We start from the raw sequence: 20884 nt of genomic DNA on the forward strand, positions 1-20884 counted from the left end.
TATGATACACCTCCTATACTTGTGGGATATCATGTACGCGATGACCTCAATCACGCCCGCTTAAAAAAATTATGTCTATACATTTTGCATCTCCTAAAAAAATCGGGTTTTTCTCAGCGAACAATTTTCTCAAGTGTTCGGACTCCATCTTTATAAAGATTTTTTCCATCCTCTTGGAAGTTGAATATTTCGTATCTTGAAATTTCGACTTTTTGTGCACCATTACCCCTCCAATTTATAATAAGTGTTCTCTGACATTTATTATGGATTGGAGGGAGTAGCAAACCTACTATTAGGTCTTACACCAGCCATAGCATTTAAAATATCAAGATATGAGTGTATAGTGTTTAAATAAAAACTGGATCATCATGATAAAGTATAAATTACCAATTATACTTTTATTAGTTGAATTTTTTTGTGAGATATGGCTCATTCTAGAGTTTCGCACATTCCCCAATTTTACCGGCGCGGCCCTGCTAACACATGAAATAGATCCCCCTTTTTCATAACATCCACAAATAGTGAAAATTTATGTTGCATATAGACGGATCGATATAGGATACACCGATCACACATCCAAGAGAAAGAATTCAAAAGGACACCACTCATGATTGGATACACATTCTAGTTGTTGGCACCAGTATAAAAGATATGACAATGTACTGAATTATCGGAGCGCCAAGACACATAGACATAAAACAAAATTATACCTTCCCATGTAATATATGCAATGTATAGTTTTGAATCATGGAGCATATGCACCTATTAGTATTTTTAATGTTAAACAAGTATAGAAAAAACACACATATATATATGACAGTGCAATATGTTTATATTTTATAATATGTCATAAGTGTTAAGTTTTGTCGCATATGCAACAACAAAAAAACTTAAGAAATTACATTTTAGCATCACATTTTTGTTTCAGGAAAACACATATGTCGTTTCCCATGAAACTTTGTATTCACGTCAATGACGTGACTATGTCTATTGGCAAAAAGGTCTAGCATGTTGTAAGTTTTCTAAACACGTTTAACAACATTTTTTTCAAAAAAGGAAACATATTGATATCGAGAGATACTAATTGCATTCACCCTCTGCAACAACGCAAAATATCGTAAGCAGTACGGATTCACACAACCAAAAAAACTAAGAAAATAAAAAACCCACTGAGGTATTCCAGCCCTAGCAAAAATACATTCACCACCAAGATAACACTTGAAATCTATTCTCTCCAAAAGTGGGGCCTCCAAGAAGTGAACAGTGCATAAGTGTCGTCGTCATCCGATCAAAGATCTTACGTTTTCACCCTGAAGATAGTCTCCACTCTTAAAATAATGCATTCATCAAGGTCATTGCTAAACACAACCAATTAAGACTAGACCTTGAATTTTCATCTTGAAATGTAAGACTCTGAATTTCACCTATGCTGCAGCCCCCACTTGCATACTGGTGCGAAACCCTGAACACCAAGCAAGTCCATTAACAGCGTAGAGACTCGAACCTCCATTGCTAGTCCTCCAGTTCGGCCTTCATGATATTATCTGCTTCTGAGTTCATCATGGACCAAAATGTCACTTGATAGCGACAAACAACGGAGCTTCGCGTTGCTCCCCTCAGAACCAAACAGCCAGAATAAAAGCATGGGTGCGCACGACCGAATAACACCCGAAACTCACCACTCCGGCCAGATCAAGAAGGACTGACCTTAGGAAAGGTCTCCATCTTCGCACAAGGGGAACCCTAGGTTAGCCACCTTTATTAGGCAGATTGTTAGACCCCCATGCTGCCGCCCGTCGGTCGACCTCATCGGTGGAAGAGGTGGCCACCACCGACCACAGACCCGTCGACGAGTCGTCCGCTGCCTCCCCCAACAACGAAGTAGTCCACCACCGCGAGCCGTCGGGAGGGAGGGGCACAAATGTCCCACCGAGGGGCACAAATGACCCACCGGCCACCACCAAGCATGACCGCGCCGCCGTAGACGCCGGATCCGTAGCCGTTAGGGTCACCCCCGCCGCCAGCCGCATCGCTCAGCCAAGGCAGCCAGGCGCCACGCGTCGAAGAACCACCGCCTGAGCCCCCCATCACTCTCTGGATCCCACCAGGCCGACCTCGGACCAACCCCGATACCGGTTGATGGTCACCCTCGCTGATCTAGCGCCTCCTCAGCCCGCGTGACGTAAGAGGTTTATTGATTTGGAAATGTAATATTGCCTAATTGTGCACCGGGGACATGGATTGGATAGATGTACAGTTATCAGTATCAACTTGGGTGCCTATCTATTTATGAAATTGGCCAAACAATACAAATTTAAGGTTTTAGAAAAGGGTGTGGCTAGTTATCGGTGGACTGAAAACTAACTTCGTTCTCATTTATATGATATTATTAAATTTCAGTTGCAACTTATGTTGCAATTTATAATTAATCCGAATCACGATGCAAATCAAATAGTGTAAAAGCACGAAGCTAGTTAAAACCCTTTAGAAAAAATACACTGATTTTGCAATTCTTTGGTGTCGATACTACTAGCCATTCAGCCAACGCTGGCGAGCGGCGATACAAACCAGGCACAGCCGCCCTTGCGTCTGCTTTGATGGTGGACCCAGGTTGAAGAACCGACAATTCTCCCACACAAACCCGGATTCTCGTTCCCCACCCGCTTCTCCCCCCTCCGTTCCCGTCGCCGACGACGACGACGACGAGTCCAAGCCGGGAAACCCAGCTGTAGACTAGCTGCAGAAACACTCTACAACTCCGCGCCACCAGAAAAGGAAACACCGTACCAGAAGGGATTTGCATCCTCCACCAGACCGCGCCCGAAAGTCAGAAATTCTGTTGGCCCAGGGCCGAGCTCGCTCGCAAAAGGCGAGTTGTTGACGAGTTGAGGTGAGCCGTGGCCGTCAGGCCGCGCGCCAGGCCGGCCGTCGATGGCCCAGTATATATTCGCCACCACCACCAGCCGCTGCTCCTCCGCACGCGCACACCCCGCGATCCCGCTCCAAGCTCCCCTGCTCCCGTCTTCGTCTTCGTCTTCGTCTTCGTCTCGCTCGCCGCCCGTGCGGAGTTGGGCCATGGGCGCGAGCGATCGCCTGGCGGTGTGCGCGGCGACCGTGCTGGGCGACCCGCTGCCGGCGTCCGACGACCACGGCCTCCTCGTCCACCCCAGCGCCGACTTCTCCGCCCAGGCCCTCGTCTCCTCTCCGCAGCAGGTACACGGCGTCTCCTTATTCTTCTTCCGATTTCCATTTCGATTCTGTTGATTCTCTTCCGAACGGTCGCCGTACATTCCGTTTCGAGCTGCAGAGTAGTATGCGGCTAGCTGCGATCCATCGCTACGCTACCCGCGCGATCAGATAATGCAGATAGGGACTGACTGGACACAAAGTAGGCAAGTACAAAAGCAGTTAGGGTTGGCCAACTGAGAGCGTGGGTTATTTCCCATTTTCGTCGATGTGCATGATGGAAGTGATCGATGGCACAGGGCCCCCGATTTCCAGGGGGGCCCAAATTCATGCAGCCTACTACTTAGTTTCCTTTGGAATTTCCTAAAAGAAGCTCGCGCCGATCAGTTCCCCATCCATGTCTCTGATCGCTTCCCGTAACGCACATCTTGGTTTGCGTCGCGCACTCGCACTCGCGCCGGCGTGTCCGATCCTTGCCGGCGCTGCTGCTCCTTGCCGGCGTGTCCCTCCTCCCCTTCGCCATTCGACCCTGTCTGTCGTTGATCCCATCAAGTTCATCAGACACCCGGTCCTCACTCCCCTCAGGTTCACGCATGGTCTCACATCTCAAGGAAACAAGGTAACATTGCTCATCGCTGCAAGCCTGCTGCCTGTAAATCGCGGACCCACCTAGTGAAGTAGTCATGTTAAATTATTTTGTTAATTTATTAATTTGTAAAACATTCGGTGATCTGTCAATTCGGTTTTTGGTAATAGATGTGATGACTGATCACTCATCTTGGAGTTATTTTCTGAATGGCTGGCAAGCAGTACCAGGAGATGTATGAGCGGTCGATCCATGATCCCGCCGGGTTCTGGTCAGAGATCGCCGAGACGTTCTACTGGAAGAAGAAGTGGAACCCTGACGAAGTCTGTACTGAGAACCTTGATGTGACAAAAGGACCGATCAAGATCGAAGTAAGCTCATGCCTCAGTGATGCCTGATCGATTAGTATAGGAGTACTTGTTTGTGATGAGAGTACAGAGTCTTATTGGTCCTTGTTGCTGTCTGTCTGACAGTGGTTTAAAGGGGGCAAAACCAACGTGTGCTACAATGCCGTGGACCGCAATGTTGAAGCCGGTGATGGTGACAAGATTGCAATGTATTGGGAGGGGAACGAGCCTGATCAGGATGGAAAGCTCACCTACTCTGAGCTCTTGGATAAAGTTTGCCAGGTAAACACGCAGCAATATAATACCATGTAGCATGTCCCTGGCCGTTGGGTTAACAAATGTTAACCCATGTATAGTTTTCTTCTTCTTTTCTTCTTTTTGTCCTTGTTTTTTAGATCTTTTGTTTTGTTTCTCTGTCTTTCTCTTGTAGCGCTGCTACAGTTTGTACAGTTTTTCCGCCTCTTTGCGGCTCCTTCTAATATACAAAGACACTCGCTTAGGCGTGTGTTAGAGAAAAAATGTAGCATGTCCCTGATGTATGCAGACATGGTCTAATTGTTCTGGTGTGCTTTGTGGCAGCTGGCCAATTATTTGAAAAGTGTCGGAGTTAGAAAAGGTGATGCTGTCGTGATCTACTTGCCGATGCTGATGGAGCTGCCTATTGCAATGCTTGCATGTGCTCGCATCGGTGCTGTTCACTCTGTAAGCTTTTACCCAGTTTGTACTGCCAATTGTTCAGATTTATCATATATGTGTTACCGTGTTAAGATGCTGAATTATGATCAGGTTGTCTTTGCTGGCTTCTCTGCCGATGCGATAGCACAAAGGATCATTGACTGCAAGCCCAACGTCGTGATTACTTGCAATGCGGTGAAAAGGGGGCTCAAACTCATCCCTCTCAAAGACATAGTAGATGCATCTTTGGTTGAAAGTGCTAAAAACGGTGTCACTGTAGGTATGTGCTTTAATACGACTTCCATGACCATTGGCTATTTTAAGCTTTAGTCCATTGGTATCGAAACTAACTAATTCTTACTGGTACATGTTAATCGCCATTGTTTTAGCCTCTCTGGGAAGCATAATGATAATTTATCAAATCTCCACGCTGTACATGCATATTTTATCTTGCTACCACATTTGTATCCAAAAATACAATGATGCACATGGGTGAAACTTGCACCCATGTCCAAGTTTGAAAATTCCCAAAAGAACTCGGAAGTGTGGAATGTTAAATATACTGTGTATTTGCAAATTTCGGTACAAAAATATGTCCATTTCTCTACTACAGCAAAAAAGACACCAATTGTGTGTGTTTATAGTTACTTTTCTAGACTCTAAATACTCTTTGTGTGTGTGTGTGTGCGGCACACAAATATTCATATACTTTTCCCAACATTATACATTTGCAAAAATAGGATTTTGTTTTTAACATCATGAATTCTTGGATATCTAGTCTTGCAATGAGTTCTTGATACTCTTGATCATGGACAGTTGGTATGTTCATGTATGTTCTTGATTATTTCTTCTTATGAGAAAATAATTTATTCAGTGAACATACACGAAATTGGTATAAAGAAATCTAATGTGAAGTAAGAAGTTTGCTTATGTTCATTGTTTCTTGTGCTGAGCAGGTATTTGTTTGACATACGAAAATCAGTTGGCCATGAAGAAAGAGGACACACAATGGACAACAGGAAGAGATGTTTGGTGGCAGGTATATCCAAATCAAACAAGTTCAACTATATCAAATGTATATACATATAATTTGTTAAGCACAGTACCTTTTGTAAACTTCTGTATCAATCAAGAGATCTCCTTTGAGCCCCTTCTGTTTTGTGTTGCCTTACAAGTATGTGAGTTATTTCTCAATACATGATGATGTGCCCCCAGGATGTTGTGCCTGATTTCCATACTAGATGTGATGTGGAATGGGTTGATGCAGAGGATCCATTGTTTCTTCTCTACACGAGTGGCAGCACAGGAAAACCAAAGGTACCCTAAACCCCACTGGTTATCATTTATTCCTTTGATTAAAAATTAAGATTTTGTGAAGTGTGCAGGGTGTATTGCATACAACTGGGGGCTATATGGTGTACAGCGCAACAACATTTAAACATGCATTTGATTACAAGCCAACGGACGTATACTGGTAAGGTGTAAGTTGTTTCAGGGCGCGCAGGGAGGGGGCATAAACTTTTTCCTAATGTTATGAGCTACCTATCTAGAATCTGTGTTTTCTTACTGTAGTTTCCTTTTCTCGCTTACATCAGGTGCACTGCAGACTGTGGCTGGATTACTGGACATAGTTATGTGACTTATGGTCCTCTCCTGAATGGAGCCACAGTCCTTGTTTACGAAGGGGTAACTTCAGAAAAGAAAACTCGTACCGTTACAGAATCATGACATAAGGCCTAAGGGTGACCCTTTGCTTTTGAGGCGTGTTTGTATTGGACTATGTTTGTAAAGTATTTGCAACTTGTAGGCTCCAAACTACCCTGATCCTGGTCGGTGTTGGGACATCGTTGACAAATATGGAGTGACTATATTTTATACTGCACCAACACTTGTCCGTTCACTCATGCGTGATGGTTCAGAGGTAATTATTTTATTATTATTTTGTGTCTTGAACATTTAGGTTCGTCACTCAAGTAAATGGTACAGCGATGCATGTATCACGTTTACCATAAGTTTCTCTACCACATAAATATGATTTTATGCTGTAAAAATAATATGGCCCAAAAATTTAGTCCACAGTGAATTCTATAATTAATGTCTATCCTATTTAGCTAATATGTTCCTGAGAATTTTAAATTTAATTAGTTAATATTGTCCCGCATGTACACCTCTTGTATATAACCATTTTGTTTTTGCTAAATATATTTTGCAGTATGTTAGCCGGTACTCTCGTAAGTCTCTCCGAGTTTTAGGAAGTGTGGGTGAACCAATCAATCCCACTGCATGGAGGTTTGTGGTTATCTCCTTAGTCTTAAAACTTTAATGTGTTAAAGAAATCTTTACACACACTATTGTTCATTTCAGGTGGTTCTATAATGTTGTTGGTGACTCAAGATGCCCCATATCAGATACTTGGTGGCAGACTGAAACTGGTGGTTTTATGGTAATTATGTCTTACATTCTGCACGGGAAATTTCGGAGCTCTCGGAGCGAGTTTCATATTACTTGTTAAATTGAACTTCAATGCTGGTTTTGTTAGATTACTCCTTTACCTGGTGCTTGGCCTCAGAAACCAGGATCTGCGACGTTTCCTTTCTTTGGTGTTAAGGTATACATGGCTTCAATAAAATGAAAGTTGCATAACATTTCTTACTTCATAATAACCGTACACATGATTCACAGCCTGTCATTGTTGATGAGAAAGGCCGGGAATTGGATGGAGAATGCAATGGGTATCTTTGCATAAAGAAATCATGGCCTGGGGCTTTCCGGACTCTGTATGGGGATAAGGACAGATATGAGACGACATACTTCAAACCATTTTCTGGCTATTATTTCTCCGGTGATGGTTGTAGGAGGTAACTCATCTAACAGTTCTCCGATATTCGGCCAAAAACTCTTCAGGGAGTGAAAAGGATAGCTGGTAGCCTGGTATATACTTTTTTTTTCGTGACATCCAGAATTACATGTCCATACATCAACAAATTAAATTTGAGTTTCAGGGACAAAGATGGTTACCACTGGCTGACGGGCAGAGTTGATGATGTTATCAATGTCAGGTAATTTAGCTACTTAATTTATACTCTGCGCTTCTCCTTGAGTTGGAGAATGCATGGCTTTCAAAAGATTTGGATCTGTAAATATTTAAAACTGCAGTGGGCACCGGATTGGTACAGCAGAGGTTGAATCTGCACTTGTTTCACATCCAAAATGTGCTGAGGCCGCTGTTGTTGGAATTGACCATGAGGTCTGGTTAAGTACTCGTGTTTCCTCTGTTTCTTACACCATGTCACGACCCCCACCATAGCTGCATGAAACTCAGGTCTTAAACCAGTACTACTTGTTGCAGGTTAAAGGTCAGGGAATCTATGCATTTGTGACATTGGTGGATGGTGTTCCTTATAGTGATGATCTACGAAAAAGCCTCATTATGACGGTCCGCAGTCAGGTATGTTCTTCTGATAGTTTGTTATAGAGATCGTTACTAGTACCAAAGATCCATGTGTGATGGAAAGATCCTCTTGTGTTTTAGAAGTTGGAACCTGAGTTTTCTCTCCCTATTGATCGCCAATAGAAAGCCTTGTGCTTTCTCGACGGGACCTATAACTGCAGTATGCTTTACTAGTTCTGGAATAGGATGGAAGATTTTCTCATGGAGAGTTTTCTTGTCAACATGATGCAATTTATTTTTATAAACGCTCCTCAACACAATATGTGGTTCATTTTGTGCAGATTGGCGCGTTTGCAGCACCTGACAAGATCCACTGGGCACCGGGCCTCCCAAAGACACGGAGTGGCAAAATTATGCGAAGAATACTGCGGAAAATTGCCTCCAGGCAGCTAGATGAGCTTGGAGACACGAGCACTCTTGCTGATCCTGGTGTTGTCGACCAGCTGATATCACTTAGCGATAGCTAGCCTGTGCGAGATGGCACATTATCAGCTGCACTTTTAGTAATTAGTAGGTGTCAGTTTTTCTTGCCTAGTATGAAAAAATACACAAGAATGGTTTATGTGCCTGGCTCCTTTTTCCCTTACCTCAGCCGATCACTGGGGGAGTTGTAGCTTGCAAATCGAGTGAGATGTAAAATCAGTGTTCTAGTGAGGCTCCTATGTAAATTGTTGGATCATAGCACAGATGAAGAGTATATAAATATATGTATGTATTGGTTGTATACATGTAAACCAACCATGTGAATGCGTGTAAAATGGGTGCTGAGTAGATTTTACTCCTTAAGTTGTCGACACTGTTCCAGCTTTGGTAATACCTTTTTCGCTTAGTACCCTCAGCCTTGCTTAATACTCCTCCTAAACAATGTGGAGTGATGTTTCTCAGTAGACGGGGCAATTTATGTAGGTAGAATTTGTGTGGTGTGGGTGATAGATGGTATGTGTTATTTATTATCTCGTTGTTTCATGTTTTGGAAGTAGTCATCATGTGTCATGTCATGTATCAATTGGTTTCTTATGAAATAAGGAGCTCCAGTGGGTCGATAGAAAGAAGGGACAATCTCTTATCTGAACTTCCGCCAGCAGCTTTGATTCGTCTGTTTAAACCCCTTGAATACTAAATCATTCCTCACTGTCGTAATACCCCAGGCCTCTATGTAGTATATCTTTGAATTGTATATGTATTGTTATTATATACAGAAAGCTTCTTTACCATATACAAAGAGCTCTCGGAGAAAACAACATGTGCAATTGCAACTGTTCCTGAGCCGTGTCGAACAGGCAGCTGCACATGATGATGAAGCTCTGGCCGTATTGCAAAACTAGGCCTGCACTCATCTCTTGCAATCTCTGTGCAAATAGTGTCCTAAGTATAATCTCTCTATATGTGTCTTCTAGCTCGATCCACCATATATATACCTCACGCCTTAATCCCGATGAACTTCAACTGCAGCAACAGAGCCAACCATGTTAGATGTCAATTTAAGTTTTGTTTAACTAAAATCTGACTGAAAAGCCGTGCGTCATCTCCTAAAGCTTACAAGGTTGTTGCTGGGATCGCGCCAGTAGAAGCCATGGATGAACATGGGCAGGATGTTGCACGCGATCAGGACAAATATCATCAGTGCGTGCATTCCCATCCACTCCATGGCGATGGTCGGGCGTCGGTACCCATAGAGGTCGACCAGCGCGTAGATCCCCGCGAAGAGAAGCCCCGCCATGCCAGCGGTGGCGAGAGTGTAACTTACAGTGTACAGTGACTTATTCATTCGCATTCCTGGAGAGATCATCGATGTCAATGCCATTGCCCAGGATAATTAGGACTCGAATTGTTTTAGTGAGATCCTTACCGAAGAAGTCCAGCGCGAAGGCCAGGACTAGCATGCTGAAGGAAGGGATAAGCCAGTGCATGATTCTTTCCCTGTGTTCCTGAAATTCGGTTCAGGAGAGAGAAAAATAATTCAGAAATGTTGCATTTATCCACAAGGCTGACATTGCAAGCAGGCATTTTACCTGGAAATGTACAATGATGTGCCCAAATTGGAGACCAATGAGGCAGGTAACGATGGCCATCACAGAGCTGGTGAGTGGGGAAAGAAACAACTGTCAGAAATCACCGTTGCCGCAGAACTCGTATTGCAGCTCAACGTGATAGATATTGCGATCATGAAGAGTTTTCCTGACCTGAGAAGCCCTTCGGGATCAAAAGGGGCCTGACACCATGAGGGAGCATCTGGAGGGAGTGGCCCGTTTTGGGGTGAATTTATGCTACATTGCTGTAACAGGAGAGAAAAGTTATTCCACTGAATAAACATGACAGGTAAACATCATGCAAGCTTTCACACTTCATTAGAATAGAACCTGTGATCGCGCGTAAACCGGTCGACCATATAGATGCTGGATGCCTAAGATTTTACGGTCAATCATGCCAACCGCGTTACAACCTGGCCCGGAGTCACCTCGCACACCGCATGTGACCTGATATAAGTTACAATTATTTGAGCTCATCAGCTCCCCTGTCATCGTCTGTACTACCACGAGGTGTCGTCTTAAGCATGAAGAAAGAAAAACTGAAAGCTGAACTTACAGAGAACGTTTTCTCCATGGAACCAGGACCTGATATTCGATACTCCCAGTCAGGAACGTAGGTACCATACAAGAGTGCCGTGTAGGTTATTGTGATGAGCAAGCCGACGAGTCTAGCAGAACAAATACTTTCAGAAATAGCACATGCTAGTGTAACTCCTAAGTCATGTGGATAAATAGAAAAAATGTGAATTCTTAATTGGATAAACTCACAGTTGATATCTGTATCTCTTGATCAAATCAAGTCCAGATTCTACATCATCATCTCCCTTGAGCCAAATCTGACATAGAGCTGTGACAAGATAAGCTATCGCGATTCTCTGCAATCAAGGAGATATATTTCAGTAATCCTACATTTTAGCTGTACTGATGATGCTGAATTGTTATTTATTGTATATCTCTTACCTGCAGTATACCCATCAAACGTATTTCAGTAACATCAACCCCAAAGGTCAGGCTACGAACACCATGAAAAAATCCACCTGTGTATCACAGCAGCAAGATAAATTATCAACATCTTGTCGCATCAGCTGTAACGTCGTTCAGTTCAAGAACAATCGGTAGCCATCCCCTGATACCTTGCAGAACTAGACCAACAAAGAGTAGCTTCAGTGCACGAAGCGTTGCCTTTCCAGTTGCCTCCCACTTGTCCGGCACTCTCTGCATCACAAGATGACAGCAGTTGGTGTAAGAAAGTCTTAATGTCACACCTGTGCTAGCTTCAGAAATCGAAGGTACATGTCACGGCATTGTTGTTATCAGCGTGTACCTTGTACGCCAAAGCTAGAGCGACCCCAACGATGAAAAGGAAAAATGGCATGACGAAATCGGCTGTCGTCACACCATCCCAGGGGGAGTGGTTCATTGCCGGAAGAAATGATCCAGCGTCGTCCACTATGATCATAAGCTGCACCAAGGAAAACAACACTTAATTAACCTGAATGTTATTCTACAAAATTATATATTTTTCATACATTTTACATAAGAGGAAGAGTCCGTGCAATACTCTTTTTATATTCAGTACATAGAGTTGTTTCCGTTTTGTCTTTTTACTAAAGATTTAAGTGAAAATGACTCGGGGACCAGTAAAATGTTGACAAACTGACGAGCACTTAGACAAGTAGGTGGTACTTTCCACTGGCTAATATAAACATCTCTGGGACTAGGGGAGACCAATGAGCAAACACCTACTTCCTATAAACAAAATCTGATCATGCTACAGAGCAAACCAATGTGAGATAGGCTCCACATTTCCTATGTTATCGTTTAGTTCATGGTTGTTACATCAAAGCACAGCTATAAATATTCGAGGAAAGTTTTGAGGAAACAAAAAAGAACACGATGCTGATCAGTGGTAATTACAACTGCACATTTTATATGGTTGTCTGGCTCCAGCATCGGATTCGAGCTTGAGATGCATTTCAACTCGAAAGCCAAAGGTTCTTTTTTTATCTGTATCAACGGAGAAAGCTCTACCGTTAATAATAAATAAAAGGCACCAGAAAATGGGACAGGCTTAACTTTGAAGAAGAAGCATGTGCACACGTTAGGCATTGCCGATCAGCAACATCAACCAGGCACCAAACACGAGTGCCCGACACAGCTTGAATTTCTCACCGTTTGTTATTGCTGTTCTTTCCTTTTCCCCTTGAGAACACGCAAGCGTGCGTCATTTCATTATCATTACGAAGATGGAAAATGCGGCCAACACAGGACAACGCCGAGATCGATCGTATGGTGGAAAGTAAGTTGAAGGTTCCGTGCGGCGCGCACTCACAGGTCACAGCTAGCTAAGCTAACGCGTGCCCCGCTCTTCCAAGATGGAGTACGAAATTAGGTTTGCTCTTATCAAGATTACAGAGCCTTTGAGCCGAGCCCATGATTCCAACCTGCAAATATACTACTCGTGCATGGTAGTAGTTCTCCGATCGATCACTTCATCGATCTGAGACACCTACATGGCTACAAACTCAGACTAGGACGTAAACTTGAAGGCTAGGACGCAACTAAATTACCAGATCTGCGTCTGGGTAGTAATTAAAATCAACCAGTAGGTGGAGGCAGAGATGAATCATCAAAGCCGGTCTACAGTGACGGGAACCTAACCTTGTCAACTTGGCAGCTAATTAAACTGCTAGCTAGTGCATCTACCGTGGCACTGGCTTAGCTTTCACTTTAGTGGTAGACGTATGTAGCGGTGAATTGGATTGCACGAAACGGAGTGGGGCGGCAACCCAAAAACATGGCGTAGCAATGTCTCATTGGCCACGCGCCTTGGCGCTCCACCAATCCATGATAAACTTTGCCTATCTGGTGGTATTGCAGAAAGTGAAACGCATCAATCCATCATCCATGGATGGGTTGCTTGATGATTTGGAGACAAGGCATGGCCTGTTGCAGCAAGCTAAGGGTACTAGGCTAGCTAGAGAGCTAGCCAACCACTTGGAAATGTGAAGGCCGGGTACTTGGTGTTGTAGGTACGCGCGCGTATATACGTGTGGAACTCGATCTCCACAGGGAGCTGTCAGTTTCGACCGATTGGACAGCCTTGTTTAATTTCCCAGGAAAGATTTGGTTGGGTGGGGTGTTACCATCTGCCACGTTTGGACCGGCTACACAAGACGTGACATTGAGATCTCCTCTCCTCTAAATAAGATGTGCTACCGCACACTATTATCGTGCCAGCCATGCCTCTTGCCTTTCCTATGTAGCTACTCTTTCATTTCTATCTAGTACCTTTGTTTATCAAATCATTTCTATCTAGCTACTCATTCACATCAGGAGCATGCATGAGCTCCAAGGGAAAGGTCTCACCTAATTAGGTTACTGTCATAACTTTGTAAGGCTTGGCTTAAACAGGGCCATGAATCGACAACACGGCATCAAAAAGGTGTCTAGCTTGCCTCTTTTAATCGCTTGGGTTCAAACCTAGTGGACCTTGGCAGCATATCTTGCGCGCCGCGCGCGCGCATGCCCGTGTGTGACGGTGGCCGATCGCCGTTAGTCGCACCCACCGTCACCGCACCCACGGTTGCGCCAGGTGACGCCGACATTTGGTCTTGTTTACTAGTAGAGGTGGTTCACTCCTAGTTCTCCCTGATGCCATCAAAAGGGTTAAACTGCTAGCCTCTCCGAGTCTACTGTTCTAGAGGTGTTGGAGACCATTTTGATTAGAAGCTATGTAATCTTGCCCGTGCGGTGACGGTCCCTTTCAACTGGTTTCACACACCGTCACGGCGCACACGGTTGGGCCGCGTCACCTAATTAGGTTAGTGTTATAACTTTTCAGGGCTTGGATTGAACAGGGCTATGAATCGAAACCACGCGACATCAAAAGTTTGCTTGCCTTTTTATCACTTGGGTTCGAAGATCAAACCTAGTGGACCTTGGATAGCCTATCTTTCTGTGTAGTCGAACCCACCGTCACCACGCACACGGCTCCGCTGTGGCCTTGTGTTAACGTGACGCCGACATTTGCTCTTGTTTACAAGTAGAGGTGGTCCTCTCGTAGTTCTCGCCGATGTCAGTATAAGTTAAAATTGCTAGCCTCTTTAAAGATTACTTGATGAAGTAATAATTATTGATTTCCGTGGTAAGTCAGGATTTAAAATTATATAGTATCTTCCCCTGTGGTGAACGCTGTCGGTCCCTTGAGTTGGTCGCATGCACCGTCACCGTGCACACGGTTGCGCCGTGTTAATGTGACAAGGACGATTGCTTTGCTCTTGTTTACTCCTCCATACGTACATGCTTCTCCCTGGTACAACCTTCCCCCTGACGGTAGGCACTAGTAAACAGGAACGCATGACATCAAAAGGTTGCTTGCCCTTTTGATCACTGTTGGGTTCAACCCTGGTGGCCCTTGACAGCATATCTTGCTACATGCCTGTGTGGTGGTGGCCACTTCAATTAGTCGCACCTAGCGTTAAGAATCTTTGATAAAGCCTTTAGCTGAATAGTGTAGCTCGGCAATTGATTCAAAGTGGTGTGACCGATTCCGGGGCTCTTTTGCATAGTGGCGCAAACCACAATTTGGTCAACCTCTTTTTTCTAACCTATCGACCGTACGTCCAAAATCCATTTTTGTTTCAAATAGATGAATTTGCAAATCTTTCGAACCATTCGGTTCATGTTGGGGAAGCCCCAAAGCTTCCAAATTAACCAAGTAAAATGTTTCACCTAATTAGGTTAGTCATAACTTTTCAAGGCTTGGCTTAAACAGGGCCATGAATCGACAACACGACGTCAAAAAGGTTGCTAGCTTGCCCCTTTTTATCACTTGGGTTCAAAGATGAAACCTAGTGGACCTTGACAGCATATCTTGCTGCATGCCCGGCCGTGTGTGTGTGGTGGTGGCCGATCGCTTCCATTAGTCGCACCCACCGTCACCGCGCACACGGTTGCGCCGTGTGACGCCGACATTTGGTCTAGTTTAATTTACAAGTAGAGGTGGTTCACTCGTACTTCTCCCTGATGCCATCAAAAAGGTTAGTTCCTAACCTCTTCAAGCTTACGGGATGTTAAAGTAAGTGTAGTGTTCTCGAGGTGCTGGAGATGATTAGAAACTATATTATCTTGCCCGTGTGGTGAACGGTGACGGTCCCTTCAGTTGGTTTCATGCACCGTCACCGCGTCACCAGGCACACGGTTGCGCCGTGTTAGTGTGACAAAGACTCTTGTTCTTGTTTACTCCTCCGTACATGCTTGATGCTTCCCCTGGTACCACCCTCCCCTGACGGTAGGCAGTAGTAAACTGAAGACGTGGCCACCCAGGGCAACCACCGTGGCTGATGAAAACTATGTGTGACGCCAACCTCGAAAAGGAGGGAAATCTACCCGGTGCAGGGTAGGACAACCATGTCAGTCCACACCACACGCCATGAACACACAGCCCAGCAGGCCGGTCCAAGCGCCTCCACACCACACACACACACACCTAGCTAGCCAGCTCGATGTTTGCTCATTCGTACTAGTACATGCGTACCAACGACAAATAAAACAGCATTATACTAAGATTCTCTCGCTCTCTGGCCTCGACTTCGTCTGGCAAATCAGGACCCTGGCTTTACGCCGGCAGAGCGGCGCGTGTCGGCCTGCACGTCGATGCGCCCTCCACACGGTGGCTGATCGGCGTCGCGACCAAGTCAAGCAAGAGAACAAAACAAAGGGATGAAGAAATGCATGTGGCAAGTAGCTGATCGATGTGTGTAGAGCTAGCCGCTATCGCCGGCGGAGCGACGGGTGGACTCCGTCCTCCGGTTACAACTTACAAGATCACGCCGGCCGTTGGTTTACGCGGCTAGCTGGTTGGGGCCGAGTCTCCGTGTTTTATGTGGCGACCGGCGAGGACCTAGTCAGTGGTCACCCACCAGACCAGCAGCGCAACTGGGCAAGGCAACAACGTTCCACCCACTGCGAACTACGAGTGCGAGCTAGGCGATGGATAAGTTAGCTGCCCTACTTGCCCAGCTTCGGCTCCTGCCAGTTGGCGACTTGGCGCGGCCGGTCGGCACGCCGGGAGAGGTATTGATACCCGCCGGAAACCACTACGCGCGCCAACGGGCGTTGTGAGAAAGGCAGGATGATCCGTCGATCGACAGATCCCTTGCGGGCTAGGGAGCGTCTCACCGGCGATAGAAAGCGCGCCACATGCGAAAAAGGCGCCGCTCGTCTCTCTCCCTCATATGCTCATATGGCCATTGCTTGTCTCGACGTGGAGGTGCCAACCGCCGGCCGCATGCGTATTCCTCTCCTCCCAGTCCCAGGACCGACAGCGAATATTGGCCACATCGGGTCGATCGATCGATGCCCAACGCAATCCTCACACCCGCGCTACACATGCTACCTTCGATCCCTCCCGTTAGCTAGCTGCTGCTGCAAATGGGAAGCTACCTAACATTCCCCGCCCTTTTCCGCCAACAGGCCGATTCCGATCAAACGCCCAACCACAAATTCTGTAATCTATACCACAAGTGGGATCACCGTCTGAATCTTTGCATGATGGTTTGGGTGTGTACCGTAGTTGCTAAAGCTAGCTGTAGTGCTCCGTCTGAATCTTACGTGATATATATATTTAGTATTGATCTCTCTACCCATCATTTTCTATCAGTATATACTGCAACTTCCCGCATCATGTCACTATGTCAGCCGCGTCTGAACACACACGATATTATACCTTTTATAAACGCCAATTATGAGAGGGCACAATACATACATGCGCGCATCAACTTATCTCTAGTAGCTAACGTGGACAGGCGCGTTAGAGTTGACATCCCGTTCGATCTCTTCTTTTTCTATAGCGCATCCAACAAATTCAGGTACGGAAGCAAATACTAACAACGTCAGACTAGTCTGAAAACGCATGAACTATGCCGCGCAGGACTATTTCCGGTCCACCAGCTGGTGAAATTCCGTACGCTGCTAGCAAGTAGGCCATTTTTCTTACTATTATAATACTGTTAGCAACTGTGTGGGCCATAAGCAGCTAGCACCGACGGGTCCTTCGAATCCTGTTTGGCGGGTGATGGGGTTAACTCTTGACAGCCAGATAAGCCGGGGCGGTGATTGTTAATGGCGTGAGATCTAAATAACCATATCTCGTCATCTCAAGATGAGTTCTGGAAGTTTAACTGTCGTCGTTTAATGATGTATAATGTGGACCTCTCCGTATCTACAGAGCAGAGAGAGACTATGAAAGAAACAGAGGCGCTAGCTCCTGCTGGAATATACGAAGGCTGGACAATCATTCAGGTCCGTGGCCGCAATGACTAGATCAACCTATCAATATCATGGCAGTCCGTACACAGGCCTCGCTGGAAAGTAGCTAGTGTAGCAATGTTCCCTGAAACTTGCTATGCTAATGATGGCCAGTAGCAATGTTCCCTGAAGCTTGCTAAAAGCTTGTACTAATGATGGCCATTTGCAATGTTTCATGAAGCTTGCTACCAAAAGGTTGCGGTCATGATGGGCGCGCAGGGTTTGGTTTAAGCTATGAGAGTACTCTGGTTTCTTTTGGTTACTCTAGTTTAAGTGCGGACAAAAAGGGAAAAAAATTATAAAGGGGTGAGAAGAAGCCAAGGGCTCATAATACTCCACACCATGTGCATCATGATGATTGATGAAGCATGTCTTGGGTTGGCCCCGAGAGAGAGAGAGAGAGGGACGAATCCCGTGAACCGGAATCGTTCTCGTTCGCGGCGGAGAGGAGGCGGAGGCCCACCCCGCAGGGAGAAGCGATTCGATTTGGCATCAGATGTCACGAATATCGCGCGGTAGCAACGGCGAGAAAGATGTGATACTAGGAGGAATCGGAATAACAAAAAGTATGCGGAGATTAGGTCGCGGCACGTACCAGCACGGTGATCCCCCGGAACACGTCGAGCGAGACGAGCCGCTGCCGCTGCGATGATGCTGGGGACGCCGCCGCCGCCGGCGTGGAGAGGCGGCCGGAGCCGCACCGGCCGGCCTCCAGATCCGCCGCGGGGCCCGCGGCGTCCTCGCTCCGGACGAGCTCGTAGACGCCCATCCCCTCTTGCGAATCCCTCCGCTGCCGTCCGTCCGCCGCGCCTGCATTGGCCACGAAGCCCATCGATCGGTTTCCCCACGGCAACAAGAAGAAGAAGAGGAAGAAGCGAGCAGCAAGAAGCGTGTGACGAGATGCGGCACGGATGGCGCCCGCTCACCTGACAGCGCAACCACTTGCCTTGCTGCTCCTCCGTGTGCGCTGTTGCGCCGCTCCCGCTTGCCGCTGGGGAGGAACTGCTACTGCTACGACGAGTCCGCCCGATCGTTTTTCTTGTTGCTTCGGCGCGAGTTGGATGGGGGCCCTCTGCGCCGCGGCCTCGCGGTACATATATACGCCGCACCGGCTCGCCTTAAAAAAAAACCCGGTCTAGCTCGTCTCTGTTTGGTTCTCAATCCTTTTTTAGAGGTCTCCGTCCGTCCGTCGCCACTCGGCGTTCGTGTCGTGGCTGCTGTGGCTCTACAGCTCCGCCCCGTTTCGGCCCATCGATCTCGCGGCCGGCCGTCGGATGGATTTCGTAGTGTGTAAAAGAAATTCTCTTTTTTTGAGGGGGCTGACAGCTCATACGGCTTTTGGATTCCGGTGGAACTGTTTTGGGATTAAAGGAAGGAAGCAAGGACTCCCTCTCAAATTAAAGCAGGGGTCCGGGCCGGATAAGAGATGCTTTCCTATCCAAATATCGCGCTGCCACCACGGTTACGGCTATTTGTGGCTGCCACAGCTTGCTTTTTTTGAGATGGAGAGAAAACCAGGCTCTGTTTTCTGCTGTAAAAATGTGGAGTTCGTTACGCTTACGCTGATGATGCCGCGCTCGTGGTGGCAATGCACGTCTCACGTCGGGAAAAGCCGTGGGTGGACGGGCATGCGCACCAGATCCTTTTTCCAGATCAATTCACAGCCGCGAAATTCGGAACGGAATGCATGCTGCCAAGATCCAACGCTTTCGGCCTCTGCCCGTACTGGCCGTGCTTGTTTTAGTTTACAGGCCGGGGAAAGGCTAACGGGAGATCAACTGAGAGTGGCCACCTGTTTGTTACCTATCTGTCGCCCTTTGCGGCAAACAATGCTCTTCTCAACTGAAGCGACTATGTGTGGGTATCATTTGGGGCGGCCCATTGACAGGCGCTATTTTTTTTATTTCTTTTCTGAATCTTGAAATTTTATTTACAATCTTCCAATTTATAATTTAAATAATGAACATTATAAAGGTGGGTTGCGAAATAGGAGACGTTCATGTAGATCACACAAATGTCACGTATTGGTAAACGTATGTTCATATATTTCTAAAATTATGTTTCAATATGTCAAAAATATGTTCATGGGACGAAAAGAAAAAAAAAACATTAATCAAATTAAAAAAATGAATGTCTACATGTTTACTAGTGGAGATGATGCATTTAGCATTTACCAAAAATAAAAAAGGGCAAGATAAATATATAATAATAATTATTAAGTAAACAAACGAAATGGCAATAAATGTTCATGTGTCACAATTCATATTTTCTGTATGCCGAGATATATGTTCATAAATATTTAAAAAGTTATGCATTTCAAATAATGCGATTTTTTGAAAATACAAAGAAAAAAAGGAAATTAAAAGTAAATTATTCTTGTAGATACTTGCACAAATTAATATAAACAACCTTTATTAACAGATAACCATTGTTTAGATATGTTCTAACACTTATTTACTTACACTGTGTTTGGATGCAGTGAATTAGGCACATAATTTGGGAATTGGAATTTAGGCCTCCAATTTAGCCGTTTGGGTGTACACGGAATTATAGTCTAGAATCTTTGGGCAATTCCAGGGCATGCCCGCTGGAGGCGTTTTCTACAGTCCACGATTCGGAGGGTGAGAGCTCCTTATTCGCGTGGAATTTGCCCCGCGATCAAACCTGAAGCGGTACGTCCGACCTTTCTTCTCTCAAGAACGCGAGGACCACGGCTCCTGTCACAGGCGATCGAAACGAGGACCTCGCGAGTAAGTCGACAGCGGCGCCCCTTGTCTCCCTGCCCTCCGCCTTTCTCCCTCCTTTCCCTACTCCGGCATCCCACCATACGCTGGCCTTCTTTCTACATGCAGCGACGCCGTCATACCCGCCGTTACCCTGCCCTAACCCTAGGTTGAGCTGGGGATTGGAAATAGGCGCGGGATACGATGGTGGTGGCCCTTGCCCCGCCGGCCTCTCCCGTCGTACTCAGTCGGCCAGCCTACGCCCGGCGCTTAGTTGTACAACACATGATGATTGGTGAGGAACTCGTCATCCTGGGTCAGTGTGGCACTCCGTTGAGGACTTGAGGTAGCCATCCTCGATGTATCCGCCGGACGCGGCAACCCATTCAGAATCCCCGCCGGCGTTGGCCTGTGAACTAGATAGTCCCTTCTATTACGCTTCCGCTATGTATTGTGTTCGTTGATCATTAGATCAACTATTTGTGTAATATTGGATCATGTGATCTGAATTTGTAAGACAAGTATGGTTTGTAATGAATGATGACTTATGATATCGACTGTTATGTCTCGCAACA

General features: G+C 45.9%; 2 protein-coding genes across 3 annotated transcripts; one reads left to right on the top strand and one right to left on the bottom strand.

Annotated features, from left to right (window-relative positions):
• Window positions 1-2587: 2587 nt before the first annotated feature.
• LOC127321113 (acetyl-coenzyme A synthetase, chloroplastic/glyoxysomal) lies at window positions 2588-8969 on the top strand. 2 transcript variants are annotated; one of them, XM_051350147.2, is made up of 18 exons: window positions 2588-3213; window positions 3997-4143; window positions 4246-4401; window positions 4699-4821; window positions 4906-5074; window positions 5751-5833; window positions 6010-6111; window positions 6180-6268; window positions 6390-6480; window positions 6602-6715; window positions 7007-7083; window positions 7159-7237; window positions 7334-7402; window positions 7477-7652; window positions 7797-7853; window positions 7951-8041; window positions 8144-8242; window positions 8527-8969. In XM_051350147.2, the coding sequence occupies exons 1-18, from the start codon at window positions 2932-2934 to the stop codon at window positions 8710-8712; spliced, it is 2190 nt and encodes a 729-aa protein (XP_051206107.1). In that variant the 5' UTR covers window positions 2588-2931; the 3' UTR covers window positions 8713-8969. The 2 variants fall into 2 exon arrangements, with proteins under 2 accessions (XP_051206107.1, XP_071682531.1); XM_071826430.1 differs by lacking the exon at window positions 2588-3213 and adding an exon at window positions 3484-3805.
• A 429-nt stretch (window positions 8970-9398) lies between these two features.
• Window positions 9399-18667, bottom strand: LOC127321114 (uncharacterized). Its single transcript, XM_051350148.2, has 13 exons — window positions 18513-18667; window positions 18182-18396; window positions 11600-11737; window positions 11409-11490; window positions 11236-11312; window positions 11044-11150; window positions 10832-10943; window positions 10606-10722; window positions 10429-10520; window positions 10258-10324; window positions 10095-10173; window positions 9786-10021; window positions 9399-9691 (listed from the first exon to the last, which is right to left on the bottom strand). Exons 2-13 carry the CDS (start codon window positions 18353-18355, stop codon window positions 9665-9667), a joined length of 1308 nt encoding a protein of 435 aa, XP_051206108.1. The 5' UTR covers window positions 18356-18396; window positions 18513-18667; the 3' UTR covers window positions 9399-9664.
• Between the last annotated feature and the right edge of the window lie 2217 nt (window positions 18668-20884).

The sequence above is a fragment of the Lolium perenne genome, chromosome 2 (genome assembly GCF_019359855.2).
Source record: "Lolium perenne isolate Kyuss_39 chromosome 2, Kyuss_2.0, whole genome shotgun sequence".
In the NCBI taxonomy this organism is placed as follows: domain Eukaryota; kingdom Viridiplantae; phylum Streptophyta; class Magnoliopsida; order Poales; family Poaceae; genus Lolium; species Lolium perenne.